This window comes from Hyla sarda, chromosome 6, assembly GCF_029499605.1.
Source record: "Hyla sarda isolate aHylSar1 chromosome 6, aHylSar1.hap1, whole genome shotgun sequence".
Lineage (NCBI taxonomy): Eukaryota > Metazoa > Chordata > Amphibia > Anura > Hylidae > Hyla > Hyla sarda.
In genome coordinates this window covers 203,600,829-203,626,151 of record NC_079194.1, presented here as the reverse complement: position 1 = coordinate 203,626,151, position 25,323 = coordinate 203,600,829, and the positions used below count along the sequence as shown (strand labels likewise).

The window sequence follows — 25,323 nt, the reverse complement described above, 5'->3', positions numbered from 1 at the left end:
TGTCTGCTCCGAGCAGGCACATCTAAAGGCACCCTGTAGGGGTCCTTCAGCGGCAGATCTGCAGCGTAAAATACGCAGGCATGGGCATAAACGCCAGCGCAAAGACGGCACGTCTCACAGACTGCTATGCATTCTGTGCGGTGTTCGCAGAAAGAATGAATGTGTTCATTATTTCTGTGGACACGGAAATCGGAATTTCCGAGCAGGAAACATTTGTGCACAGCGCAACAGAACCCTGTTAAATTTGGCACAGAAATTCTGACATGTGAACATAGCCTTAGGGCGCATTTACACCACAATTTCTTCATATGGCTGTTGGTCCCGGCGGGAAAATTTCAAAACTGGCCGCTGCTGTATCTGCGCCACATCTCATTCATTTAAATAAGCCTACCGTCAGATAGTGACTCTGGTCGGCTCATTTCTGCACTGTATCCAGTTTGAAGCCCGGCAATAAAAATTATGTGGTGCAACAATAAGCCGACCGGAGTCACTATCTGACTCCTGTTGTCTCATTTAAATGAATGAGATACGGCAGTGGCCTGTTTTCAAATTTCCCAGACGGATCCGGCAGCCTTATGAAGAAAGTGTGATGTGAATGCAGCCATAATGGGGAGAAAAGAAACTGGGGCATATTTTTCAATGGGTAAATTCCTTCCTTTGGCATCAATTGAAAAAAAAATTTGTGTATTTGGCACATTTCCATCTAAAACACCTTTTGGGGTGATTTATTAAACCTTGTGTATAGGAACAGTGAAGAAATTGCCCATAGCAAACAATCAGATTGCTTCTTTCTTTAAAAAAAAAAAAAAAAAAAAAAAGCCTCTAAAAAAAATCTAAGTTAAAATCTGATGCTATCAAACTGCACCTTGAGCCACTGAGATAAAGCTGACATATCCGAAGAACGTAAAATTGGGCATTAATTGAATGAAGGCTGGTATTGCCCTGTGTTATAGGGCCAGCGATGAGACGATAAACAAGCAAACATTTAACGAAAACCTAACAGAGGTAGGTGCAATTTTTCATTACTTTTTTTTTTAGTTTAATCCTAGTGGGTCATTTTTTTAACTACATTTTAGAAGCATGTATTTAAATGCCAGTATATTGGTACAAAGGTAGTTAGTATAGGAAATACAATAAGACAACCCCGGGGTTCTAGGTGTGGGCCTTGTGTCAGATGAATTCCCATAGCTGCTGCCCCTTTATGATCAGCATTGATCATAGTAAGGCTAGGTTTCCACTTGTTTTTTTTTTTTTACACCTGAAAAAAAAAAACTCCAGAAAAACTGCCACTCATTTTCCCAGCATTTTTTTCTGGCTTTTTTACATTTGTGTGGAAAATGAGATTTTTTGTACTCACCGTAAAACCTCTTTCTCGTAGCCTTCATTGGGGAACACCTTACTGATGGGTATATGCTCTTGCCACTAGGAGGCACTGACATTGGGAAAAAAAAATTGGCTCCTCCCTGGCAGGATATACCCGCCCACTGGAAGTGAGGTAATCAGTTTTGTCACAAAATAGTATGAGAAGCCAACAAAAAGTATGTCCGAAGGACCCTAGAAAAGAATTCGGTGGGTGTGTGTGTGTGGTCCCCCAATAAAGGCTACAAGAAAGAGATTATACGATGAGTACAAAAAATCTCCTTTTCTCGGTCACTCGTCATTGGGGGGACACCTTACTGGTGGGACGTACCAAAGCAGTCCCTGGGATGGGAAAAAACAAACACCAGAGGAAGGGAGTCAGTCCGGAGACTGAACCCCAGTCAACCGGAAAGCTCACAGATGAGACCCCAACCGAGCGTCCAGAAGTTCCCACCATTCATGGAGATGGACCAGGACACCAAAGGAAGGGACCGTCCTTAGTAGAGACTCAAAACCTAGAGTCTACATAAAGAGACAAGAAAGAGTTGCAACCAACCAGGTAGGAGGTAGGAAACCAACTCCAGGTAAAGAACAAAACCAGACAGAGGGTTATCCCTGCTGGGAAACAAGAATGTAAGTGGAACGACAAGAGAACCCCAGTCAGAGAATCAAATGATTCAAGAGAAGATGGCGAGAAAATGACCGTGAAAACTGTGCCTACAGAAGGCGAGCACAGACAAGGTGGAGAATGGAAACTGCTGGAGAAAAGTAAGAGAGATGAACAACCAGCTCCAGAGAGGCCCATTCTACAAGAGCGATGACCGGAACCAAAAAACTACAGGCTCCAAACAACACTGTCCAAGGGGTACTCCGCGAGCACCCTGGAGGAAAAACGGATGCCGAGAGGAAGACAGAGCCTGAACAGCAGTAATAAATGTGACGAGAAAACCCTGTTGACGGATAAGGTGAAGTAGGCCAGAAGAGTGGCTGAACAGAACGCCCGTAATCCCAGGAGTACATGAACCCCGGAAGAGAGAAGGAAGTAAAGACGGCCACACAAGGAGCGGAACACCCGCAAAAGGAGGATCCCGGAACTCTGGAGCAGCCGACACAGGAACTGGAGGATCCAGACTCTCCTGGAAGTCCCACACCTGTAGGGGGAGCAAACCCAACATCCGCAAGATGCTCCAGGAAACCCACGTCCATGTCGAGACAAGAATAAGTGTGGTACAGAAAGACCGCTCCACAAGGAGGGGGGGTCACAGAGAAGACTGGGCAGGAGCAGGACTCTTGTCAAGGCCGCAACCATCACTACGGCCCAATGACCAGAGGACCGATCTAGAGAAGAGGGCCGCCACAACCGTTAGAAGGTTGCCCGATAAAAGGAGACCCTCCAGCACACCCAGAAATAAGTGGGGAAGGACAAGGAAAACCAGCCTTGAACCCAGCGATCCGAATGGCCCAGAGTACTCCGAAGCAACATCCCACTAGGATGGAAGTTGCGAGGGAGACAAAGGCCACCCAGCTAGGACCCCAGGTTCTGGGCACAAGAATACCCAAAAGACTGTTGCAGCAGGGTAGCGCAACTGACTATGACAAAGGGAAGGAGGAACACACCCCAAGGGAAGAGAAGAGCAACAGCAGAACCCAAACAACTGATGGTGGCCAGACTGGCTGTAACTGAGCTACACAAAAGCGCGCAAACTTCCCAGCAGAGGAGAAAGTCTGGCTGCAAGAGCAGCAGTAGAAAACGAGAATGGGGGAAGCCAGACAGAAAACAAGGACCCAGTCTGGTACCCCACCTATGTAGGGGGAAGAGAGATGAAGCTCAGTCGCAGACCTTGCCAAGCCCCCTGAACACTGTTCCCCTTTGGAAGTGGGGATGCCAAAGTATGCCAGGTACTGGAGAAACCAGCAGACACCGCCCGGCGGCAATTCAAACACCGGGTCAATGGGTCAAAAAAACAAACAAACAAAAAACTGGGTGATCATGGCAACCCTGCGACAAAATACGGAGACATGGAGGAGCCATCTGAAACCCCGGAGGGGTATGAACCCGGACACTGGTGCTAAATCAAGTTACATGGACGAGAGCACGAATGCATGTAAGCAGCAGACTCATCAACATACAGCCTTAGGAAGTTCCACTGAACCTGCAGGAGACACCCAAACTATCTTCTAAAGGTGTACACCCAGGACTGCTGTCGCAGACACAAGAGATGAAGGATGCATGTGGTGCAGGAGACCATGCAGACAGTCCGTCTTACAGGTATAAGGTCCAATGAACTACCGAGTCACTGTTTCAGGACCACACATTCAAAGTGGGTCACTGGACGTCAGCTACGGAGCAGCAGACATGGAAGGAGACATGGTGGATGAGAAAATCATGCAGACATAGTCTAAGTAGCATAGGGACAAAAGCACACCGAGTCAATGCACTCAGAATCACACACTGAAAGTGGATTACCAGCCTTCAGCTGTGGAGGGCGACAGGCATGAGGAGAGGGACCAGTAGAGCAGGGGACCCTGCGAACAAGGAAACCATGCAGACAACCGTCTGGCTGACTGGAGGAGGATCCCTGAACGCACCGGATCACTCCTTCGAACCTTCCCACTAAAAGTGGGGTATTGGAGTCCGGCCGATTGGATGGGCAACCTGGTGGTGTAGCAGTCCATGCAGACCAACGTCTGGCTGACTGTCATACAGCCCCTGGTACCTGCAGGGACACTCATTCCAATTCCTCAAACCAGTAGCGAGGTACAGAAATCCCAATCATGCACGCGGCAGTCCCTTGATGGGAGACTGACGGTGGTGGAAACCGTGAAGACAATAGTTTGGCTTATCTTTAAGGTACCCTACAGACACTGCCAGGTATCGATAGGGATATAACAGCACAGCTAGGCGCACTTTGTCCCTAGATGCACGTGGGAGGGCAGGGAGGCATAGGAGCCATGGATAGAATCCCCGCCGTCCTGGAGAGAGGGGGGAGGCTGAGGAGCCGTAGATTGTATCCCCATCGCCCTGCATAGGGTCCATAGGACATTCCGGGTCACTTCTTCGGACACCATACACCACGAGTGAGGTATCGGAACTCCACCAGCGGTTATGTGATAAGTGACCGGTGGCGTAGGAACCACGCAGACCACTGTCTTGCTTACTGGTATAAGGTCCATAGTATAAACCGGGTGACTCCTTCGGACACCTCGCACTGGTAGTGGGGTACCGGAATTTCAGTCGCAGATGCGGCAGCCATGAGATGAGTGACAGGCCGTAGAGGAAACCACCCGGTCATGCCCACGCAGGGTGCAGGGGCCATTGTACACACAGGAACAATCCCCCAGAAATCCCCAAAGTCGTGAAGTACATGAGATAGGAGACCTGTGGGGGAAGGAGGTGGGGGTTGGGGTGTGGGGCGCTGGTAGGTGTCCCAGTGCCCCCCTTCCTGGGAAGGAAAGGCTGCATAGGACTTTGCAGGTGACTGACCGTAAGGTGCAGACCTCCAAAGGGGTCCTCAGCTTGCGCTAGAATGGCAATGGTCAGTTAAGGCACCCCATCGGAACTCAGGCCGTGTAGAAAGGGACCGCCAAATAGCTGCGGGTGCGACAGACGTGACGTGGCAGACGTGAGAGGGTGCGACAGACGTGAGAGGCCATATTTTTCATTTATCCCCGGATATCTCCAGAGGACCATGCATCCTTGGAAAGGACACCCCACGTCGGATCATAATTACCCCACAGAAGGAAGATGCCTAAGGAGAGGGGTCTGAAGAGACTGCAGGCATGCAGTACAGACAGTTGCCACCAGAAGGAGCTCCTTGGTAAGAATCAAACCAAGAGCTGAGGGAGATACATATTACAACCACCAAGGGGCGTTGTAGTATCTCTGCTGGAATACATATATTATTTATATATATATATATATAATATAATTTTTTATTTAATTTATTTTTTTCTTAAATAAACTGTCTTGCTGCATCGCAACCCAAGCAGGAGGAGCCGTAAAAAAAAAGATTCTTTCAGACCCCTCGGCAGGAGAGGGGAGGCAATGACCCCCAGTTCCCGCTGGCAGGAGAGGGGAAAGGAGGCGGAGCCAACCGGCTCAGCCCCCAACAAAGGAGCCCCGTCCAACCCGTCAGGGAAACACTAAAATAGAAACCCAGGTTCCTGCGCTGTGGGAAAAGGGAAAGGAGGCAGAGGTAAGTCAGCTCCCCCTCAACCAAGGAGCCCCTGCCAACCCGGCAGGAGAATACAAAAAGAGAACCCCCTGTTCCCCAGAGGGAAGAAGGGTGGAGCTATATGACTAGCCCTAGCAATGATGACTGCCGGCTGGGGAGGAGGAGACTAATAACTCCTCGGTCCCATGCTGCAGGAGGAGGACGGGGTTTGGAGCGATGCTTCGATACTCCGGCCTGTGATGGTCGCCGGCTATGTAACCGCCGGAAGTAGGGGAGCAGCGCAGGGAAAAGAAACTGCCCTAATCCCCGCTGCTAGAAGTGCTCCTAAGCGCCTGCGGGGAGGAATGTGGGTGCCCGTGCATAAGCTGCCAGTGCCAAAAAGGCTCCCCGGTGTGCGGCCACACAGAGCAAGAATAGTACTGAGCCTGACTAGCGGAGCCCGAGACAGAGCCTAAACTCATAGGCATTGACAGAAGTTCATGTTAAAGAGGGAAGAGAGGGAGGTAGGAAGGGAGGGGGGATTTGGAGGGTCGTACATACTCACCCGAGGATTCTTCACATAATCACCCAGACGGCTTCAAACAGCTTATGGCCATGATGCATCATACCAGGCTAAGATAGCTGGGCGAGCAGGGGCAGTGGGGGACCCGGACCCAGGGTACAAACTCTAGGCGCTGGCCATTGGCGAGAAGGGGTAAACAGTACATACTCTATGTATGTGCCCCTTTGTCGCATATGGGGGAACAGGTAGCGCCATGCTCCTGAACCCCCACCTGAAAAAGGGAGATAAAAACCTAATTAAAAAGCCCTTACTAGAAAATAATAATAATTTAAAAAAAATACCAGGTCTGGAGAGCTCCCAGACCTGTGTCTTGCTTCCTACTGACACTAGCTAAAACTGATTACCAAACTTCCAGTGGGCGGGTATATCCTGCCAGGGAGGAGCCAACTTTTTCCTAGTGTCAGTGCCTCCTAGTGGCAAGAGCATATAGCCATCAGTAAGGTGTCCCCAATGAAGAGCGGTTGAGAAATTGCATTTTTGGCCCCTTTGGCAGTTTCTCTGTGGGCATTTTTTAGAAATTTAGAAAAAAATAAATGCAGTAGGGATAGAAAAAAAAATTTGAAGAAAACTAAATTTTTATAAATTTCTAATCAGGGACCAATCTATGTGAGCGGGCAATATTAAAAATGGATAAAAAGGGCCATGTAATTGTAAAACTGATTTTTTTTCATTAATTTTGTAAAACTATTTATTAATGTATTTTAAGCATGTAATTTATAAACTGTTATTTATTTTAACTACTGTTAAACTTTATTAGCTATATTTCCATCATTATTTAGGTACTAATAACTACTCCCATGTGTTCCATGCTGGGAGCAGTAGTACCTGCACTAATAGACAGATCGCATCATCTGGACAATTTTTTCCATCCCTACTGCATTTTTTTTAACCCCCTAAGGACTCTGAAGCAATAGACAACTTATCCTTTATCCACAGGATAAATGTCTGATCAAGGGATAAGTGTCTGATCGCGGGGGTCCGACCGCTGGGACCCCTCGCGATCTCCCAAACAGGGCCCCGCCTTGCAGCTCTATGTGAGCGGCTATTGCGCGCCAGAACAGTGAATCCATAGAAATCCATATGATGGCTTATTTTTTGCGCCACCAATTCTACTTTGTAATGACATCAGTCATTTTCCCCAAAAATATACGGCAAAACAAAAAATAAAATCATTGTGCGACAAAATTGGGAAAAAACCCGCCACTTAGTAAATTTTGGGGGCATCCGTTTCTACGCAGTTCATTTTTCAGTAAAAATGACACCATCTTTATTCTCTAGGTCCATACGATTAAAATGATACCCTACTTATATAGGTTTGATTTTGTTGGACTTCTGTAAAAAATCATAACTACATGCACAAAAATGTATACGTTTACAAATGTCCTCTTCTGACCCCTATAACTTTTTACTTTTTCGCATATGGGATTGTTTGAAGGCTAGTTTTTTTTGCACCGTGATCTGAAGTTTTTATGAGTACCATTTTTGTTTTGATCAGACTTTTTGATTGCTTTTTATTCATTTTGGTTCATTGGTATGATAAGTTACCAAAAATACGCTATATTGGACTTTGGAATTTTTTTACGTATACGCCCTTGACCGTGCGGTTTATTAACGATATATTTTTTTAGTTCGGATATTTACGCACGTGGCAATACCACATATATTTATATTTATTTCCATTGTTTTTTTTTCCTTTATGGGAAAAGGGGGGTGATTCAGACTTTTATTAGGGAAAGGGTTAAATCACATTTATTAAAGGGGTACTTCGGTGAAAACCTTTTTTCTTTTAAATCAACTGGTGGCAGAAAGTTAAACATATATGTAAATTACTTCTATTAAAAAATCTTAATCCTTCCTGTACTTATTAGCTGCTGAATACTACAGAGGAAATTCTTTTCTTTTTGGAATGCTCTCTGATGACATTACGAGCATAGTTCTCTCTGCTGACGTTATTATAATAATAATAACACTTTATTTATTGTTGTCCTTAGTGGGATTTGAACCCAAACCACTGAGCCACCATGCTTCCCTTAGCATACATCTGCTATGCACGGTTGCTAAAATGGACAGAGATGTCAGCAGAGAGCACTGTGCTCGTGATGTTATCAGTGTTCCAAAAAGAAAGGAAAAGAAAAGCAAAAAGAAAAGAAAAAAGGTTTTCACCGGAGTACCCCTTTAACACTTTATTTATTTTTTTTGCAATGTTATAGCCCCCTGCACACACTGATTTGCTACACTGATCACTGCCATGCAATAGCATGGCGTTGATCAGTGTTATCGCCGCTCGACTGCTCCTGCCTGGATCTCAGGCACGGAGCGGTCATTTGGTGATCAGATAGCGAGGAGGCAGGTAGGGATTCTCCTCGCGTCCTGCAAGCTGTTTGGGACGATGCAGTGGTTTCACTTTCACTTCAGATGCGGCGATCAACTTTGATCGCCGCGTCTGAAGGGTTAATAGCGGGCATCACCACAATCGGTGAGGTCTGGTATTAGCCGTGGGTCCCGGCCGTTGATGGCCGCAGGGACAGACCTTATATGACGCGGGGTCACCGCGAGACCCCGTGTTCTATCGCGGGAGCCGGCGCAGGACGTATATATACGTCCTGCGTCGTTAACGAGTTAACACCCCACAGGTGTTTGACAAATGTCGGTTAAAGTTCATTAAAATGTTTTCACTAAAATGCTGGTGTTACCCTAATTTATCAAGGGGTAATAGAAGAAATGATGATAAAAATTTTAGGGGGCTTTTTCTCCTGAGTGTGGAAATACCCCATATGTGGATGTAAACTGCTCTGCGGACGCACTACAGGGCTCATAAGAGAAGGAGCGCCATTGGGCTTTTGGAGAGAGAATTTGGCTGGAATGGAAGTTGAGGGCCAAGCCCTTATGCTGCCAGAACAGTGGACCCACCCCCACATGGGACCCCACTTCGGAAACTACACCCCTCACGGAATGTAATAAGGCTCACTGGCGTCTGACAGATTTTTGGAACAGTGGTCCGAGAAAATTAAAAATTTTATTTTTCATTTGCACAGCCTACTGTTCCAAAGATCTGTCAGACACCTGTAGGGTGTAAATGATAACTGTACCCCTTGTTACATTCCTTGAGGGTTGTAGTTCCCAAAATGTTGTAGTTTTTTTGCATTTATGTCAGAAACTCTGCAACTATCAGCCAGCCCTGTGCAAATCACCAGTTTAGGCCTCAAATGTAAATGGTGCGCTCTCACTCCTGAGCCATGTTGAGCGCCCACAGATCACTATGCGTCCACATATGGGGTACTTCTGTACTCAATTGGGTCACAAATTTTGGTGGTCTTTTTCTCCTTTTTTACTTTGTGAAAATTAAAAGCATGGAGCAACACCAGCATGTTAGTGTCAAAAATAAAATTTTTTTACACTAACATGCTGGAGTAGACCCCAACTGTTCCTTTCCATAAGGAGCAAAAGAAGAAAAAGGCCCCCAAAATTTGTAACACAACTTCTCCCGAGCAGCGGGAAACTCACTGTAAACCCCGCCTGTGTGAATGTACCTTGTACTTTTTTTTTTTTGGGGGGTGGGAACCTCCAGCTGACAGACCGTGCATGCTGGAAGTTGTAGTTTTGCAACAGCTGGAGGCACACAGGATGGGAAACACTGAGTTAGGTAACAGACCCTAACTCAGTGTTTCCCAACAAGTGTGCCTCCTGCTGTTGCAAAACTACAACTCCCAGCACGCATGGACAGCCGAAGGGCATGCTCAGAGTTGTAGTTATGCAACGGCTGGAGGCACAACTGCAACTCCCAGCATGCACATTCACTGTCCATGCATGCTGGGAGTTGTAGTTATGCAACAGCTGGAGGCACACTTTTTCATAGAAAAAATATGCCACCAGCTGTTTAATAAGTACAACTCTCAGCATGCCCTTTGGCTGTGCATGCTGGGAGCTGTACTAGGCACACAGCTCTCACCTCCTGCTGCCTGGCTCCTACTCCGCCGCTGCCGATGACAGATACCCTCTCTGGCTCAGGTCACTGATGGACACTAGTCACCCGGAGGGCGAGAGCGGGTGCCGTCAGTGGCATCACCCAGTAGGAGCCCTGGTTGGCTCAATCAGGGCGAACATGAGGTTGCACCAGTGCCACCTCACTCCTACTGTGCAAGGATGAAGGGTGCTGGCTTGGACGGTACCAATCACCCTTATTTTCCGGGTCACCGTAGAACCAAATAAGCTGTGATTCGTCGGTCAGAATTGCCAGCGTATCACGGCGATCGCTGACAAGAGGAGGTCTCGTACCCCCCCTAGGTGATGTGCTGGGATGCCTGCTGAAAGATATCAGCAGTCATCCCGTTCCAATCACCGCCCAGTTAGCGTCGGTGACCGGAAAACCAATGGCACCTACGAAAATTTTATTAAAAAAAGCTAGCTCCATCCCTTTTTTAGATCACTAAAGTGGAAAAAAAAAGCCAGCAAAAAGTGATGTTTTTTCACTCCCGCCTTTGGGGAAAAAAATGCAAAGATTTTCCTGAAAAAACACCAAAGTCTCAACATGAGTTCATTTTTCGCAAACTGACAGGGATCCCAAAATAAAATAAAAAAAACTCCAGAGTAAAAAATGGCAAGTGGGTTTTGCAATTTGTGATTCTCCATAGACTTGCAGGTAACATTTGACCGCTGCGTTTTTTTCACGGAAAAACGGTGTACGGCAGTATTTTTTATTTTTTGCGATTTTGCAAAAAAACAAGTGGAGACCTAGCGTTCCTCTGATCTCTGTTGTCAGAGGGGGGGGGGCTGCAGCTCTGTATTACAGCCATTTACCCGCTCCTGATCATACAGGCAGACTAGCAGTACCTGTGAAGTTGACATGACCAGTATACTGACCCAGAATGAGCGTGGGGAGTAACAGCACCCTATTAGTAACTAAATGATACATCGCCCAGTAATACATTCTTTCTTAGCTGAGATCCTGGATGTTCTATCCCTTGTGTTTAGAAATGTTAGCAAGAATAAAAACTACCGATTGGGAAATATTGTAAAAACTGAGATTTACCTCACTAAATAAAGACTTGTAATGAAGGTTTTCATCCTCTGGCTTCAGCTGGGAATCTGCAGCGTCCAAAAGTTCCTGAATGTCATCTGAACTTTTAGAGGGAAAGGCTTTTCTGAGTTGGAATCTATGGAAAATAGATAAAAACATAGGGGGGAATTTATCATTTCTTTTTTACTTTCTTCTGGTCTAAGTTCTTTTGCATGTGGGGGGGTTTGTTCTACTAGTCAAGTGCTCACTTATTAAACATTAGCAAATATTCAAAAAGTCGCAATTATACACCACAAAGCTTGAAAATGAAACGCAACTGTAGAAACCTGCTTTACAATGCAGTCTTCACTAGTATAGAGATAGGTAATGAAATAATGGTAGCAAAGTTTACATTGTGTGGTGCTTAAAGGGGTACTCCGCCCCCTCAATGCAAGCCTATGGGAGGGGGCGTGACGGCCGTCACGCCCCCTCCCATAGACTTGCATTGAGGCTTCAAAGATGGAGCCTCCAGCGGCGGGACCCCCGCGATCAGACATCTTATCCCCTATCCTTTGGATAGGGGATAAGTTTTCTTAGGGCCGTTGTACCCCTTTAAACTCTAGGCAAAAAGTGTCTGCTGTCACTTCACTGCTTCAAAATTTTCCCAGTTTTGCTTTACTTTGCTGTTTATTGATTTCAACATCAGTCCACCCTTTAGTGTTCCAACCATCCAATGTTCGGTTACAGAGTGCTCTCATTTATCATGTCCAATATAAGTCAAGATGTAAACAGCAGTAGAAGTGGAGGCCATGTCATTTGTGTTGCTCAATAGTGTTTATTTTAACCATTGCCAAAAAAAACTAAGAGGAATGTCCTCACGGAAAAAAAAAAAATATGCGGAATGTCCAGACGGAAAAAGGTGTAGACAAGCTAAATCCAGGGAAAGCCAAGCTGCGTCTCTCCCCCCATGACTAGCTAGCAGAAATTGGCATACAGTGCAAGCTCCAAAGTGGTTTGTCCTCCAAAGTGCGGTTTCAAATGGAACACAACCACATAGCGTGGGGTATTAGAGGCATCTTGTGGGCCACAAGGGACACACACAAACACACTCACACACACTTCCTCTGGGTACTAAGAAATAGTAGTGGGGGCAAGAAATGGTTGAGAAAGCAAAAAACGGGGAACAAAAATGATATGCTTTTTTATTTAACTTCTTTTGTTAAAGGAAAACTGTCAGCTTTCTCCCCCCCCCCGCACTAACCAGGGGTACTGTCTGGTAGTGCGGGGGACGCTGATCAGTTTGATGCTTACCGTGCCCGGATCCACCACGCCGTTCGGCCCTAATCTTCTATTTTTGGTATATGCTAATTAGGTGCTAACTGGCACCGGTCGGGCTAACTGGCAGTCTGACGTCAGTTCCGCAGGCCGCAGCGTCGCCCAGCCCATCAATACTCCTCCCCTCCCTCCGCCTCTCCCTCTTCTCCATACTCTGTAATGAAGAGAGAGGGGAGGAATATTGATGAGCTTTGCGGCGCTGCAGCCAGCGGCACTGACGTCAGAGTGCCAGCTAGCCCGGCCGGTACCAGTCAGCACCTCATTAGCATATACCGAAAATAGAAGATTAGGGCCCAAGGGGAGCGGCGGATCTGGGCACGGTAAACATCAAACTGATCAGCGTCCCCCGCATTACCAGCCAGTACCGCTGGTTAGTGCTGGGGGAGAAAGCTGACAGTTTTCCTTTAAAAGAGAAATAAAATGATGGCGTAAGAAGAGGCAACTATCATATATATGGCTGGCTTTGATCCGGCCTGCCTATAAATATTTCCATTTAAAATAAAGACTTTCTGTGCATAAGAATTAGATACATGTTGGTAGATCCAGGCAGCATCGGGAAATAATGTAATGTCTTTGGCCTACCACATAAATTGTCTGTATCTGCCAACAAATATGCAATGTCTGCGAGGTTATATAAAACTACAGAAGAAATAACAAAATGGCTGTATAATACTGGGCTGTACATAAGTTGCCAAAATAACATTTATCCTCTCTCTGACAGCTATTGGTTAAAGCTGTTCCTCCTGGATTTGCACATAATCATGGTAAGTGAGAGCTGTCCGCTCTGTTTTAGCTGCATGCAACTGCATTTGGACCAAAAAGCAGGGGGTGTAGGTAAAACTGGTCATGGAGATTTATGGGTGTGCATGAGAAAAAGTCACAAACACTATGTACTATGCATTTTATATTTTAAGAATTACATTTTATGTCCTTTTTGTTGTTTTTACATCACTTATCTAGGTTTTACTTAGTACAATACCTGAACTGCTCCTGTGTCAGTGAACCAACATTTGAGCTGTCGGTGGCGGTAAGCTCCTTCAGAAGGTTTGTGCGCACATGAAACAAAGCATAATACAAATCTTCATCCATCTGTAAAACAAACCATCCATGTTTGTGGGAATATTTCCGCCTTGTATCACACTCCCATTGACTTCAATAGGATTCCTGCTACTCAGTACACAGAGGGCGACGTTCATCACCGACATTACCCACAACATGTTTATTCCTTCATGGGAACTCGCTAAGAAAAGCTTATTAAGTCAACGGGGATTTGAGATTCACGCTCAACTGCTGCAAAATCAGGGGTAAAAAAGAATCCATTCCACATTTTACCATGGAGAAAGAGGATTTCAGTGAAGAAACCCCATGACACCCACTGATGAGCAGCATGGTGGTTCCCTGTGTGACTGAATAGTGCACACCACTCCATTTACCCAGAAAATTTGGGGTCGCTATTATACATTATCGCCTAGCCAAGCCTACTCTAATCTCCATGCCCCTTTGTCTTCAGACTGGTTGGTCATCTCAAATGCTGTGTCAGAAAATGTTTCAACCTCTTGAAGACAGACCACTTTTTACCTTGAGGAGTAATTTTTCTAATAATAATGGACATATTTAGCATTGCCATGTACATAATTGTCTTACCTATTAAACTATAACATTATTGATCCCATAAGGCATAACAAAAATAAACACCCAGAAACCAACATTATAAATGCTAGTCTGATGTGATATTTCTAAATTCTACTCACCTGACCCATAAGTACTTTATAAAAGGAATGGATTTGCTCATTTATTAAGTGAATCCGACATGTCTGGTGCAAAGTATATGACCACTCAAATGAAGCCTCGCCAAACTTCTTCTGTAGATGGTTTATCATAAATTCAGAAAGAGACGATTGTCTACCCTTCTACAGTCAGAACAAGGAGGAATATGCATATCATTATGACTTTACATAGTTGCCGTACAAGTACAATACAAAGGGATACAACTTGCAACATATTTACCAGGTATTAAGATGTTCTAAAATGCATTCTAAGGTTAATTCACACTACGTTTTGGGCATACTGCTGCCAGACCTGTGCCGCATCCTACTCATTTGAATGGGCGGTCCGGAGTCAGATAATGACTCCAGTCACCTTATTTTTGTACCGTATCAGTTTTTTGTACCGTATCTGTATCACGATTTTCAATCCAGCAGCAAAACCGGATAAGGTGCAAAAATGAGCCGACCAGAGTCCCAATCTTACTCCAGCCGGCTCATTTTAATGAATGGGATGCAGTGCGGATCCGGCAGCTATATGCCCAAAATGTAGTGTGAATGTAGACTTACCTACTTACAGTCCTCCACAGCTACTTTTGTGGCTCCTTCTGGTCCCCCTATTTCTCCTCCCTTTTGCCTGCTTCCATCAAGAGAGGTCAGAGCAGAACCTTCCCGCTCAGCCAATTACTGGCCAAAACAACACACCACCATAGCCAGTGATTGGCTGAACAAGAAGATCCCGCTCTGACCTCTTGTCTAGGAAACAGGCAGAAACGAGGAGCAACAGGGAACCAGATGGAGCCACAAAAGAAGCTGCGTGGACTAGGGGGATTTTTTTTCTGTTTTACCAGCACCTGCATCGTACCAATTTTCTTAGAACACCAGAGTATCCCTTTAAAGCTTAAGTTTAATGACAAAACAATATTTGACTTATGCCAAGAATAAAAAAAAAATGCTGATTCCTTATAAAAACATGGGCTTCTCCTTTATTACACGCATCATGCTTGCAACAAAGCTATCCCCTAATACATTTCTGCCTTGCGTGTTTTCTTACTCATTTCTGCCTTGATTTTATTTTTGATACCTGCCATCTGGTTTACCGCTGAAACTCCCAGCATATATTTTTTATGTGCATGTAAGATTCTTCTTTGTGGAATGTGAATACTAAATGTGAACATTGAGGGGTATATATGTCTAACAAACACCACCTGACCACGTTTTTGCCTGTGGTCGGGAAACCGCATACGGCCGAAAACGAAGCCGACCGGAGGCTGCGGTTCACTCCGGTCGGCTCATAGACTTGCATTAAATACGGTTCCCCTATATGGCTGAGTGCGGGCGCCGCGATTAAGCCCCGCCCTCTCCTCCAAACCGTATACGGGAACCGTATTTAAGAAAACGTGGTGTGAATCCAGCCTTAGAATGAAGTCGAAAAGCAACAGAGGAACGGGATGCCGATATCAGCGCAACGGGGGGGGAGAGGGGGGGGGAAATGTAAGAAAGTGAGTTAAAGTTAGTTTTTTTGTTTTTGCAGCCTGGGCACAGGAAAAGTTAAAAAATTTGCGCCGCAGTTCTCCTTTAAATAGAGAAACATCTTAATAATGAACCACCTAATACACAGTAATGCAAATGTTTGATGTGTTACCTGCAGATCTAAGGCAAATTTCTCTTTCCAGATTTCCTTTATCAAACTGTATACTTCTTTTATTTTTAATTTTAAATTCCTGACTGGTCCTTCATGGCGCAGGTGGATGGGAACGTTATTTCCAGTTCCCTATAATAAATTAAGTAAACGTTATAAGACTCATTTAAAGGAATACTGTAGTGCAAAATAACTTATATTCTATCCGAAGGATCTCCCGTACGGGGCCCCGGCAGTCAGGGGACGTGTCCGTCCTCAGCATGATGCGGCGGCCAACACGCCCCCCATGTATCCCATAGAGATGTATGTCAGTCGTCACGTCATGCGGGGACAGAACACTCCCTTCATACGGACTGCCGGGGCACCGCACAGGAGATTGTGGGGGTCCCAGTGGTTGGAACCCCGCGATCTATAACTTATCCCCTTCAGATAGGGGATACGTTCTTTTGCACTACATTACTTCCTTTAGACCAATTTAATTTTCTTTTGGTTCTGTATAAAGCATTGCTTCCAGGGAATGAAATATGGAGCCACCACACTGTGGCACACAGAGGGTTTTATTAATTTTTTATTCATTTGATTTTTGCCACATTTTTTGTTTTAGAAAAAGTCAGAGATTTTGGCATATCCCATATTTGCATTGAAACTTTGGAAATTCCAGGATGTGATAACATTATTGAGAGGTATCTCTTTAGTCTCTGTAAAGCAACCTGACCTAACATGAATAAATTGTTAAGTTTTATGGCATGGGGCTGAAGTAGATAAAGTAGGGATTGACCGATATCGATTTTTTAGGGCCGATACCGATAATCTGTGACCTTTCAGGCCAATAGCCGATAACTTATACCGAAATTGCCGATACCGATAATGCCCAAAATCGTGAATATCGGATGATAATATCGGCCAAACCGATAATCGGTCGATCCCTAGCTAAAATACAGCCATCAAATTATGCACTTAATAGAGGATATATCACCAGGCTAGTACAAAACAGCATTGACAGCTAGTTGAGGTAGAATTGTAATATTACTGGTAGGTTGCTTGCTATGTCAGTAGAGTCCATGCCTTAGGCTCTGTTCACACAACCTAGGGCTAGAATAACAGTCTGCTATAGTGTTTATCCTAGGATAAAGGAAACCCAATGGACCTATTTTAAGTCAAATGGATACATTACACAATAGATCAGCCGTAACTATCATGATACTTTGTAATAATGGAAGTTATGATTCTGGTGTGAACAGAGTCTTATTAAAGGGGTACTCCGCTGCTCAGCGTTTGGAACAAACTGTGACATCATAGCCCCACCCCTCATGACATCATGCCCCCATGTCGGCTGTCACGCCCCCTCCCATAGACCTGCATTGAGGGGGCAGGGTGTGACATCATGAAGGGGCGGGGCTATGGTGTCATGGCTCCAGCCGTCGGAACAGTTCCAAACGCTGAGCAGCGGAGTACCCCTTTAATACAGCATTGCTAAAAGAGGAAAATATCATACTATGCATGAATGCTGCACAAAGGAAACAACAGATTTTTCCATTTGAATGGATCAGAAATAAAGTATGAAAAATATCTTCCTTTTAGGATCCCTGATAATATTTGCCAGTTATTTGTGTGTATGCCTTATGGAAATTCATACCATTCCTGGAAAGAAATCTTTTTCTTTGAGAATTTTTCTGCCCAGTTCTGTCAGTAACACATCCACCAGCTGATCACTACTCTTTCCTTCTGATGATTCTGACCATCGCTGAAAGACCTCAGGCAAGATATCTGCAAAAAGGACACCAACTTTCCTTTAAAAACTATATACACACACACATATACATCATACACATGGCAAGAGGGGGACCTACCCTATATTAGGCCGGTGGTATTTTCTAATGATGTTCCACAGATGGAGATCTAAGAATTCTAAGGCCAAGTAAACAACTTTGGTTTTATATCCTGCTGTAAGAGGTCACTGCCATTAGTCAAAACCATTGCCATGAAGTGTGTACTTTCGTGGCCTGCAACAATGTTTAGGTAGGTGGTGCATGTCAAAGTAGCATCTGCATGAATAGCAGGACCATAAAGTTCCCAGCAGAAAAGTGCCCAGAGTATCACACGGCCATAAACAGCTTGATTTCTTCCCATAGTGCTTCCTGGTTCCATTGGTTACCTAGGTAAGTGACCCGCCTAGCCATCCATATGACCAGCCCAGTTTCTTCCATTGTTCTATGGACCAGTTCTCATACTTGTGTGTCCATTGTAGGCCTTTCGGCAGTAGACAGGGATTACATGTGACAGTGTGCAGTGACTACATACACAGATACACAGCAAAGGTGAAGAACGGTATGATTAGACATCTTTCTTTCATAGCCAGAATTAATTTCTTTTGGCAATGTGTATTATAGTAGCTCTTTTTGTGAGATCAGACTAGATAGGCTAACCTTATGGCCAGTTGTCCTTTCTTGGACAATTTTTGCTGGGTACTAACCACTGTATACCAAGAACATGCCAAAAGACCTGCTGTTTTAGGGATGGTCTTTGACCCAGTCATCTAGCTATCACAGTTTGTCCCTTTCCCTGCATTTATTTGAATGTCTGTGTAATAGTCACCGTCCTTTCAACAAACTTTGCATTAAAGGAGATATCTCATGGAAAAAAAACGTATCCCCTATCCTGTAGATAGGGGATAAGTTTTAGATCGAGGGGAGTCCGAGCTCTGTGGCCCCTCGCAATCTCCTGTATGGGCCTCCTGCTCTCCACTGGAGCAGCGTGTCACGACTCCCAGCCGAAGCGGGTTCTGCCACACCCCCTCCATATATCTCTATGGGAGAGCTGGAGGTAGACGAAATATAAAGAGGGGGCGTGGCAGAACCCGCTTTGGTGGGAAGTTTTGACACACCGCTTCAAGAGAGAGCAGAGGACGCGTATCGGAGATTGCGGAGGGGGGGTGTCCGAGAGCGGAGGCATGATAGCACTGCAGATAGGGGATATGTTTTTCCATGAGACTACTCTTTGGAAAAAATTGATACATAATACAAACAATACGAGTACAGTACATTACAATACAGTAAGCTTTAGTCACTGCTCATGGAGGATAGTGTTTTAGTACTAGGTAAACATGTGCACAACACACAGAAATACATGAGCACTGTCAATGTTACTGGTCATTGGTGCACTGTGAAATGCTTAAAACCACTGTGAAAGAAGAGCACTATAGGCAAAAGTAACAATACAGTACAAGCAAATGTAAGAGAAAGGAGAGAGAGAGAACCGCACAGGAGCTGCAGTAAGTAAAAGGCTTTATTCACAGCTTAGACTGTTCACTACTACTCTGTAATGCTTTCCTGGGGTGTGTATAGAGGATCCTCTTTTTTATGTGTGTGTAGTGTGTGGCAGATATTTCAGTTTTTTGTTGCTTGCAGAGCAGAAATCTGATGAAAAATGCCATAAATAAGTTATATAATGGCCAGAAATAGTGCTACTTCTCAGCTTTTCCTGAAAAGGTCCCTAACCCAACAGCTACACTTTAAGTTCACTGCAAACATTATTAGTGTGTCTTTGACTGGGAACAATTCCCCCCCAGGATTTTGTAGGGGGGAAAAAAATAAATAAATAAACACACACATCATTTTATCATGTGAAAATACCCTTGAAAAAAAAATATATTTTTTTAATTTGTAAACAGCACTATGGCCGGCATTTATCATTGTGCTTACCCCTTTTTACCCTTTACACATTTCTGCTGATTTTGAGTTGTAATCCACTAATGTTGGCAACACACATGATATGAACAGGTTTTATGGACTGCGCCTTTTTATAAAAAGCCACGAAACCACCAGAAAGTCTCTAAACTACACCAGCCCAGACTTAGCTTAGCTTTTTGGTATATTTGAAGAGTGAACATTTCTGATTATGTGACCTGCACAAAATGTATCAAATGCTCTGCGACCATTTAATACATTTGGCGCTCCTACACCAGTGTTTCCCAACCAGAATGCCGTCAGATGTTGCAAAACTACAACTCTCAGCATGCCTGGACAGCCTTGCTGTCCAGGCATGCTGGGAGTTGTAGTTTTGCAACACCTGGAGGCACCCTGGTTGGGAAACACTATCCTATTTATTATTTATCACATTACTAGCACACAAAAATAAGGTGTAGAAAAATGCTTCACTTACACCTACAATGAGGAATGCCCACCTACATCTTTCCAGAAGTTGTTTGGGCGTGTTTTTTACTGGAAAGGGAAAGAACAACCAAGGGCTGCTGAAGGTGCAGGAGAAATCATTTTCCACTAATATGATATATTGGAAAGGTACTACTGATAACATTTATAGTTATAAAAAAACACAATTGACAGACATACACAGTAGTCTTTTTACTGAGTCTTAATTTCAATTATCAGTATAAAAATTTGTGAACTGAATTTACTCGTAATATTAAACAATAGTGATACATACCTACACATTTCTCCCATAGTGGCCTGGGGGATAGACTTCTCTGAAGGTCATCCACCTCCCTGCAGAAAGAATCACGTTGCTGTACAACTTCTTGGTTGATCTCTAGAAGGGACTTGTGTTCCCTCTGTAATTGGGCAAAGTCCTTCTGCAGGGTTTCTATCTGCATCAATAAAGATGATGAAAACATACATTTATATGCTATACACTGCAAAGCCTATATTCTCAACATATGGTGTATGTATGTATGTATATGTATATATATATATATATATATATATATATATATTTCCCTGGTAGTACATGCCCTGTCCATAGAGGGTACTTTATGCAGTACTAGTGTATGATCATTGCCACAGGGGTACTCTGGTAATATGCTTCAATGGGCACTGTCACCAACATTTTGCGATGGGGGGGATTTGCGCTGCGGCCGTGGTCTTATAAGGAACTGGGGGGGAGGTTATGGGGGGGGGAGCGGGGCTACGTGACCGTTACATTACAAGATTGTTTTCAGCACAGGGTGCCTCTAGTTGTTTCACCACTACAACTACCAGAATGCCCTGAGAGCCAATAGATGTCAGGGCAAGCTGGGAGTTGTAGTGGTGAAACAGCTGGAGGCACCCTGTATAGGTGAACTCAGGGCGGAAGTCGGCCCCCTCAGCAGGCATCACTGACGTCACGCCTGCTGGGGAAGTCTGCCTGGTAGTGAGCACACTACCAGGCAGACATAAAGTTATTTCTAAGATAGTAAAAAAAAAAAAAATTAAAGGCAGGGTGGTGGTTAGGGATAGATGGGCAATAGGAAGGGACAGAAAAAAATATATATAGGATGGTGGGAGCTACTCTTTCAGTATGGGGTTCTTGGATTAGTAACACACAGAAACACTGCTTTAGGGTTCGTTCATACGAGCAGATCCCCAGCGCGTATTACGCTGAAGGACCGCTGTATGCTGCCTTTACAGGTGCCTGCTGGGAGCTGCAATACGCCGCTACAAGCAGACACACTGAAGCGATGTGTGAGTTGCTTCGCATGCACGGTGTACTCGCACACATCATGGCCGCTCCCCCAGCTCTATGAGCTAGGTCGAGAGCTGCCGCGATGCGTGAGTATTCTGCGCATGCACACGGCAGCTCGCACATCGCAGTGTGTCTGCTCGTAGCAGCGTATTGCCACTCCGAGCAGGCACCTGTAAAGGCAGCAAACAGCGGTCTTTCAGCAGCGGATCCACAGCGTAACACACGCCGGGGATCTGCTCATGTGAACGTACCCTTAGAGGAATTGGGATAGAATTATCAAATTCTGTGCAGAGGAAAAGTGGAGCAGTTGCCCATAACAACCAATCAGATTGCTTCTTTCATTTTCAAAAAAGCCTCTGGTCACAGGTCCAATTGCAGACAACCCTAGGAAACAAGTGTTGTCTTTCTTTATTACAGGTGTTGTCTTTCTTTACAAGACAACCCTTAAATTTAACTGTAATACCAATATTTCTAGTCCTGCACATTTATATTTTACATTTAACCAATAAATCTGCAGCGTCAGTCTCTGTGAATTATCCCATTTACCAGACTTTCAATGACATTCTGCTTGACCTAAAACAGTTACTTTTCTGGGGTTTAGATTGTAAAACCAGACAACCACTTAAAATGAAAAAAATAAAATAGAACAAAAGAATATGCAGTGAGGTTCTACAATAATCATGTACATAGTCTTGCCTTTTCTACACATGCAGCTAGATTTTTTTCCTGATTCTCAAAGTCTCTTCTGGGAACAACATCTCCATAGTCGGCTTTTAATGTGTTCAGCAGCACTTGAGTTTTTGTGAGATCACTACGAGCCATTCGTAATGCCACAGCTAAGGTCACTGGGTCTTCCCCCTGCACTTCTGTAATATGGATAGAGTGTCAATTGAAAGAGAAAACATAGTTGTCACACAGTGCAGGAATGTAACTATAACCCCTACCCCTTAATTCCCTGGTTGAACTTGATGGACATATGTCTTTTTTCGACCGTACTAACTATGTAACTATGTAGAGTGCAGAAGTTGTGGTCACGCCTCAAGCCAGGCCTGAAGGGCCTTGTTACAGATTTAGCATTTGTGGGACAGGGAGTTCATAGTGGACTGCCTAACTTTATATTGTATGTAGTTGATAAGTGAGCATTGCACTGTTAAAAACATGGTCATGTAACTGCAGGTTTAAATGGTCACTCTCATTAAAACAAATTTTTGCTATTGCACTCCTTATGGTAAATCAAAAATATTTCTAATATACTTTGTTTAAAAAAAAAAAAAAATGAAGTTTTCTATGTTTTATTTCTGCTTAAAAAAGCTCAAGAGCACATTTCCCCCCATCTCATACACAGACTTTGGACCGAAGCCCAAACACAGGAAGTGCAGCCTGGAGTGCTGAGGGTGTGTGTCCAACCAACAGCATATGGCAGTTAAGTGTGAGAGGAGCTATGATTGGATGAGGCTGGACACCCCCCCCCCTAAGAACTCCAGGCTGCACTTCCTGTGTTTGGACTTCGGTCCAAAGTCTGTGTATGAGATGGGGGAAATGTGCTCTTGAGCTTTTTTAAGCACAAACATAGAAAACTTAATTTTTTTTTTTTTTTTAAAACAAAGTATATTAGAAATATTTTTTATTTACCAAAAGGAGTGCAATAGCAAAAATGTGTTTTAATGAGAGTGACCATTTAGGGTACGTTCACACGTGCGGATTTTCAGCACATTTTACGCTGCAGATCTGCTGCTAAATTATCTCTGTATGGTGCCCTTAAATGTGCCTGCTCGGAGAGGCAATACGCCGCTCCGAGCAGACACACTGCGAGTCGCCGCGCATGCACGGCATACTCGCACACATCGCGGCTGCTTCCCCTGCTCAATGAGCTAGGCCGAGAGCTGCCACGATGTGTGAATATACTGCGGTGACTCGCACATCGCAGTGTGCCTGCTCGTAGCGGCGTATTGCCGCTCCGAGCAGGCACATATAAAGGCAGCATATAGGAGGTCCTTCAGCAGCGGATCCGCAGCGAAATACGCTGCGAAAATCCGCACGTGTCAACGTACCCTTAAACATATGTTCCTGCCAAACCTGCATACATCAGTGCCCTGAAGGAGCAGCAAGGCACTAAAGGTTAAAACAGGATCTAAACAGAAAGACAGAGGCTGTCCCTGCGGTCTGCCCACTACTAGCAAAGGAGTACAAATGGTACTGCCATCACTTGTAGGGCAATGCATGTCATGGGTCCCACTTGCTGCCGCCTGCTAACATCCAGCACCCACTGCCTTTTGCTGCCCACCACCATTAAACATCATTAACAGTCCCATAACATTTAACTTGAGTAAAAAGAACAGACCCCATTATAGCCCATCCATTGTTCCAGTAATGTGTATGGCCCCAAACAAGCGGGACCCCACCCCATTTTTCCTCTCCATCTTCTATAAAAGTGGAGTATATGCCGAAAATGAGGAGGCAGACATTCCTTTCTGATGGACTGCAGCAGCATGAGCCCCTGAAAACTGATACCTGTGTTCTGTATAGGCAAAACATTTAGTGGAATCATTTAATATGCACCTTTTCTCCCCAACAGAGCCTTCTCCTGCACCTCCCCACCACAGAACAGGTGAGCCCTTGACAGATTGTGTTTCCCGCTGCCCCTTATTGTTTTTTCTGCCACATCCCTACAGCATTCTTACCTTTGTGCAACCCCCCCCCCCTCCTCCATGCATATGCCCTCCAGTACCTAAGTGTGCCATCTCCTCCATAGAGCCCCTTATCATTCTCCCTTAAGAATAAATGTTTATCTTGGCACATTTGGCTCCAAATTATCATTTATTTGCAAAAAAAAAAAAATTAAGACAAGGTAAATACTGAAAGCAACTAAACTAGTAACGGCCGTGATCGGAGCGGGGCACAACGGGCAAGAACGGGTCCCGATGGATCCCATTTACTATTATGGAGTCCGATGGGCGCCATTATTTTGTAGCGGGAGAAAAAGACAGCGCACGCAGTATTTTTTTTCTAGCTATTCTCCCCGGCTCCCCCGACGGCCATCTCACTGCTGTGTCCTATTGGCAGTGTGAAAGAAGCCTAACCCCGCTCTTTACACTCCATGATTAATCCTGTACTGATATTGTTCTGCAGTATAATGTAGAATTGAACAATTAATTTAGCTAGTTGCTATTTAAAAACAGACAAAAATCCCTGCCATAACCACGGACAGCGCTCAAAGCTACACTACATACTATATAGTGTCTGGTAGGGTTATGACAATTCCCAAAATGCAAATCACAAAAGCAGGTGAATGGTTATATAGAAGTCATTGTAGTCTAGTTACAAAGTTATTTAAGGCTTTTACATTTTGTGTGCAAAGGAGATGAAATAACAGATCAAATGTTATTTTACAATTCTATAACCTACTAGGATCTTGGGATAGCTTAAGGTCTTCTTGTTGATGCTTCAGCTCATTTATATCAGATATAAGAAGTTTACGGGCATCACACTCATTCCTGTACATTAGATATGTCTTTTCGATCTCTTCCTGCAGTTTGGAGACCTGTGGGCAATAACATTATAAATAGCAATTTCCAGTACATAATAAATATTAAACTGTGAGCATTGCAAATTTTTCTCTTACTCTAAAGATATATTGCTGGACATTTACATACTGCATATTCTGATTTGCTTTCTTGGGTAACAGCTTTATGTTTGTTTTTCAATGGTTTAGTATTTAATTATACTTGTGCATACTGTCAGTTCTTAGATGTGTTATCTTTTATTCTTAAACATGAGAATACAATATAGGACAAGGCACTTCTGTGGACATTGATTGGCTGAGGAGCATCGGCGTGGCAGCTGCAGGGGATTGGGGTAGGAGAGTATAGTTTCTTTTCTTATTTGTATGCCATCCAGAGACATAGATAAATGTTGTTGATATGCCCAGACAACCCCAATAAAATGTTTTTTTACAGCTCACAGCTCTGTCCGTGTCCCACAGCTTAACTCTAACAGCATCAAAAACAGCCCAACACAGTTTCTAAGCCTGTTTA

General features: G+C 44.4%; 1 protein-coding gene across 2 annotated transcripts in view; it reads right to left on the bottom strand.

Moving 5' to 3' along the window:
- TSNAXIP1 (translin associated factor X interacting protein 1) overlaps positions 1-25,323 on the bottom strand; it is a 59,460-nt gene that overhangs the window by 12,976 nt on the left and 21,161 nt on the right. Inside the window, exons 7-14 of one of the 2 annotated variants that reach the window (XM_056526288.1) lie at positions 24,695-24,830; positions 21,986-22,155; positions 20,276-20,435; positions 17,469-17,599; positions 15,836-15,964; positions 14,179-14,337; positions 13,407-13,516; positions 11,126-11,249 (exon numbers count right to left, since the gene is read on the bottom strand). In XM_056526288.1, the coding sequence (XP_056382263.1) occupies positions 11,126-11,249; positions 13,407-13,516; positions 14,179-14,337; positions 15,836-15,964; positions 17,469-17,599; positions 20,276-20,435; positions 21,986-22,155; positions 24,695-24,830 (1,119 nt within the window). The remainder of the gene's footprint in view (positions 1-11,125; positions 11,250-13,406; positions 13,517-14,178; positions 14,338-15,835; positions 15,965-17,468; positions 17,600-20,275; positions 20,436-21,985; positions 22,156-24,694; positions 24,831-25,323) is intronic. The other variant, XM_056526289.1, reaches the window with a different exon arrangement.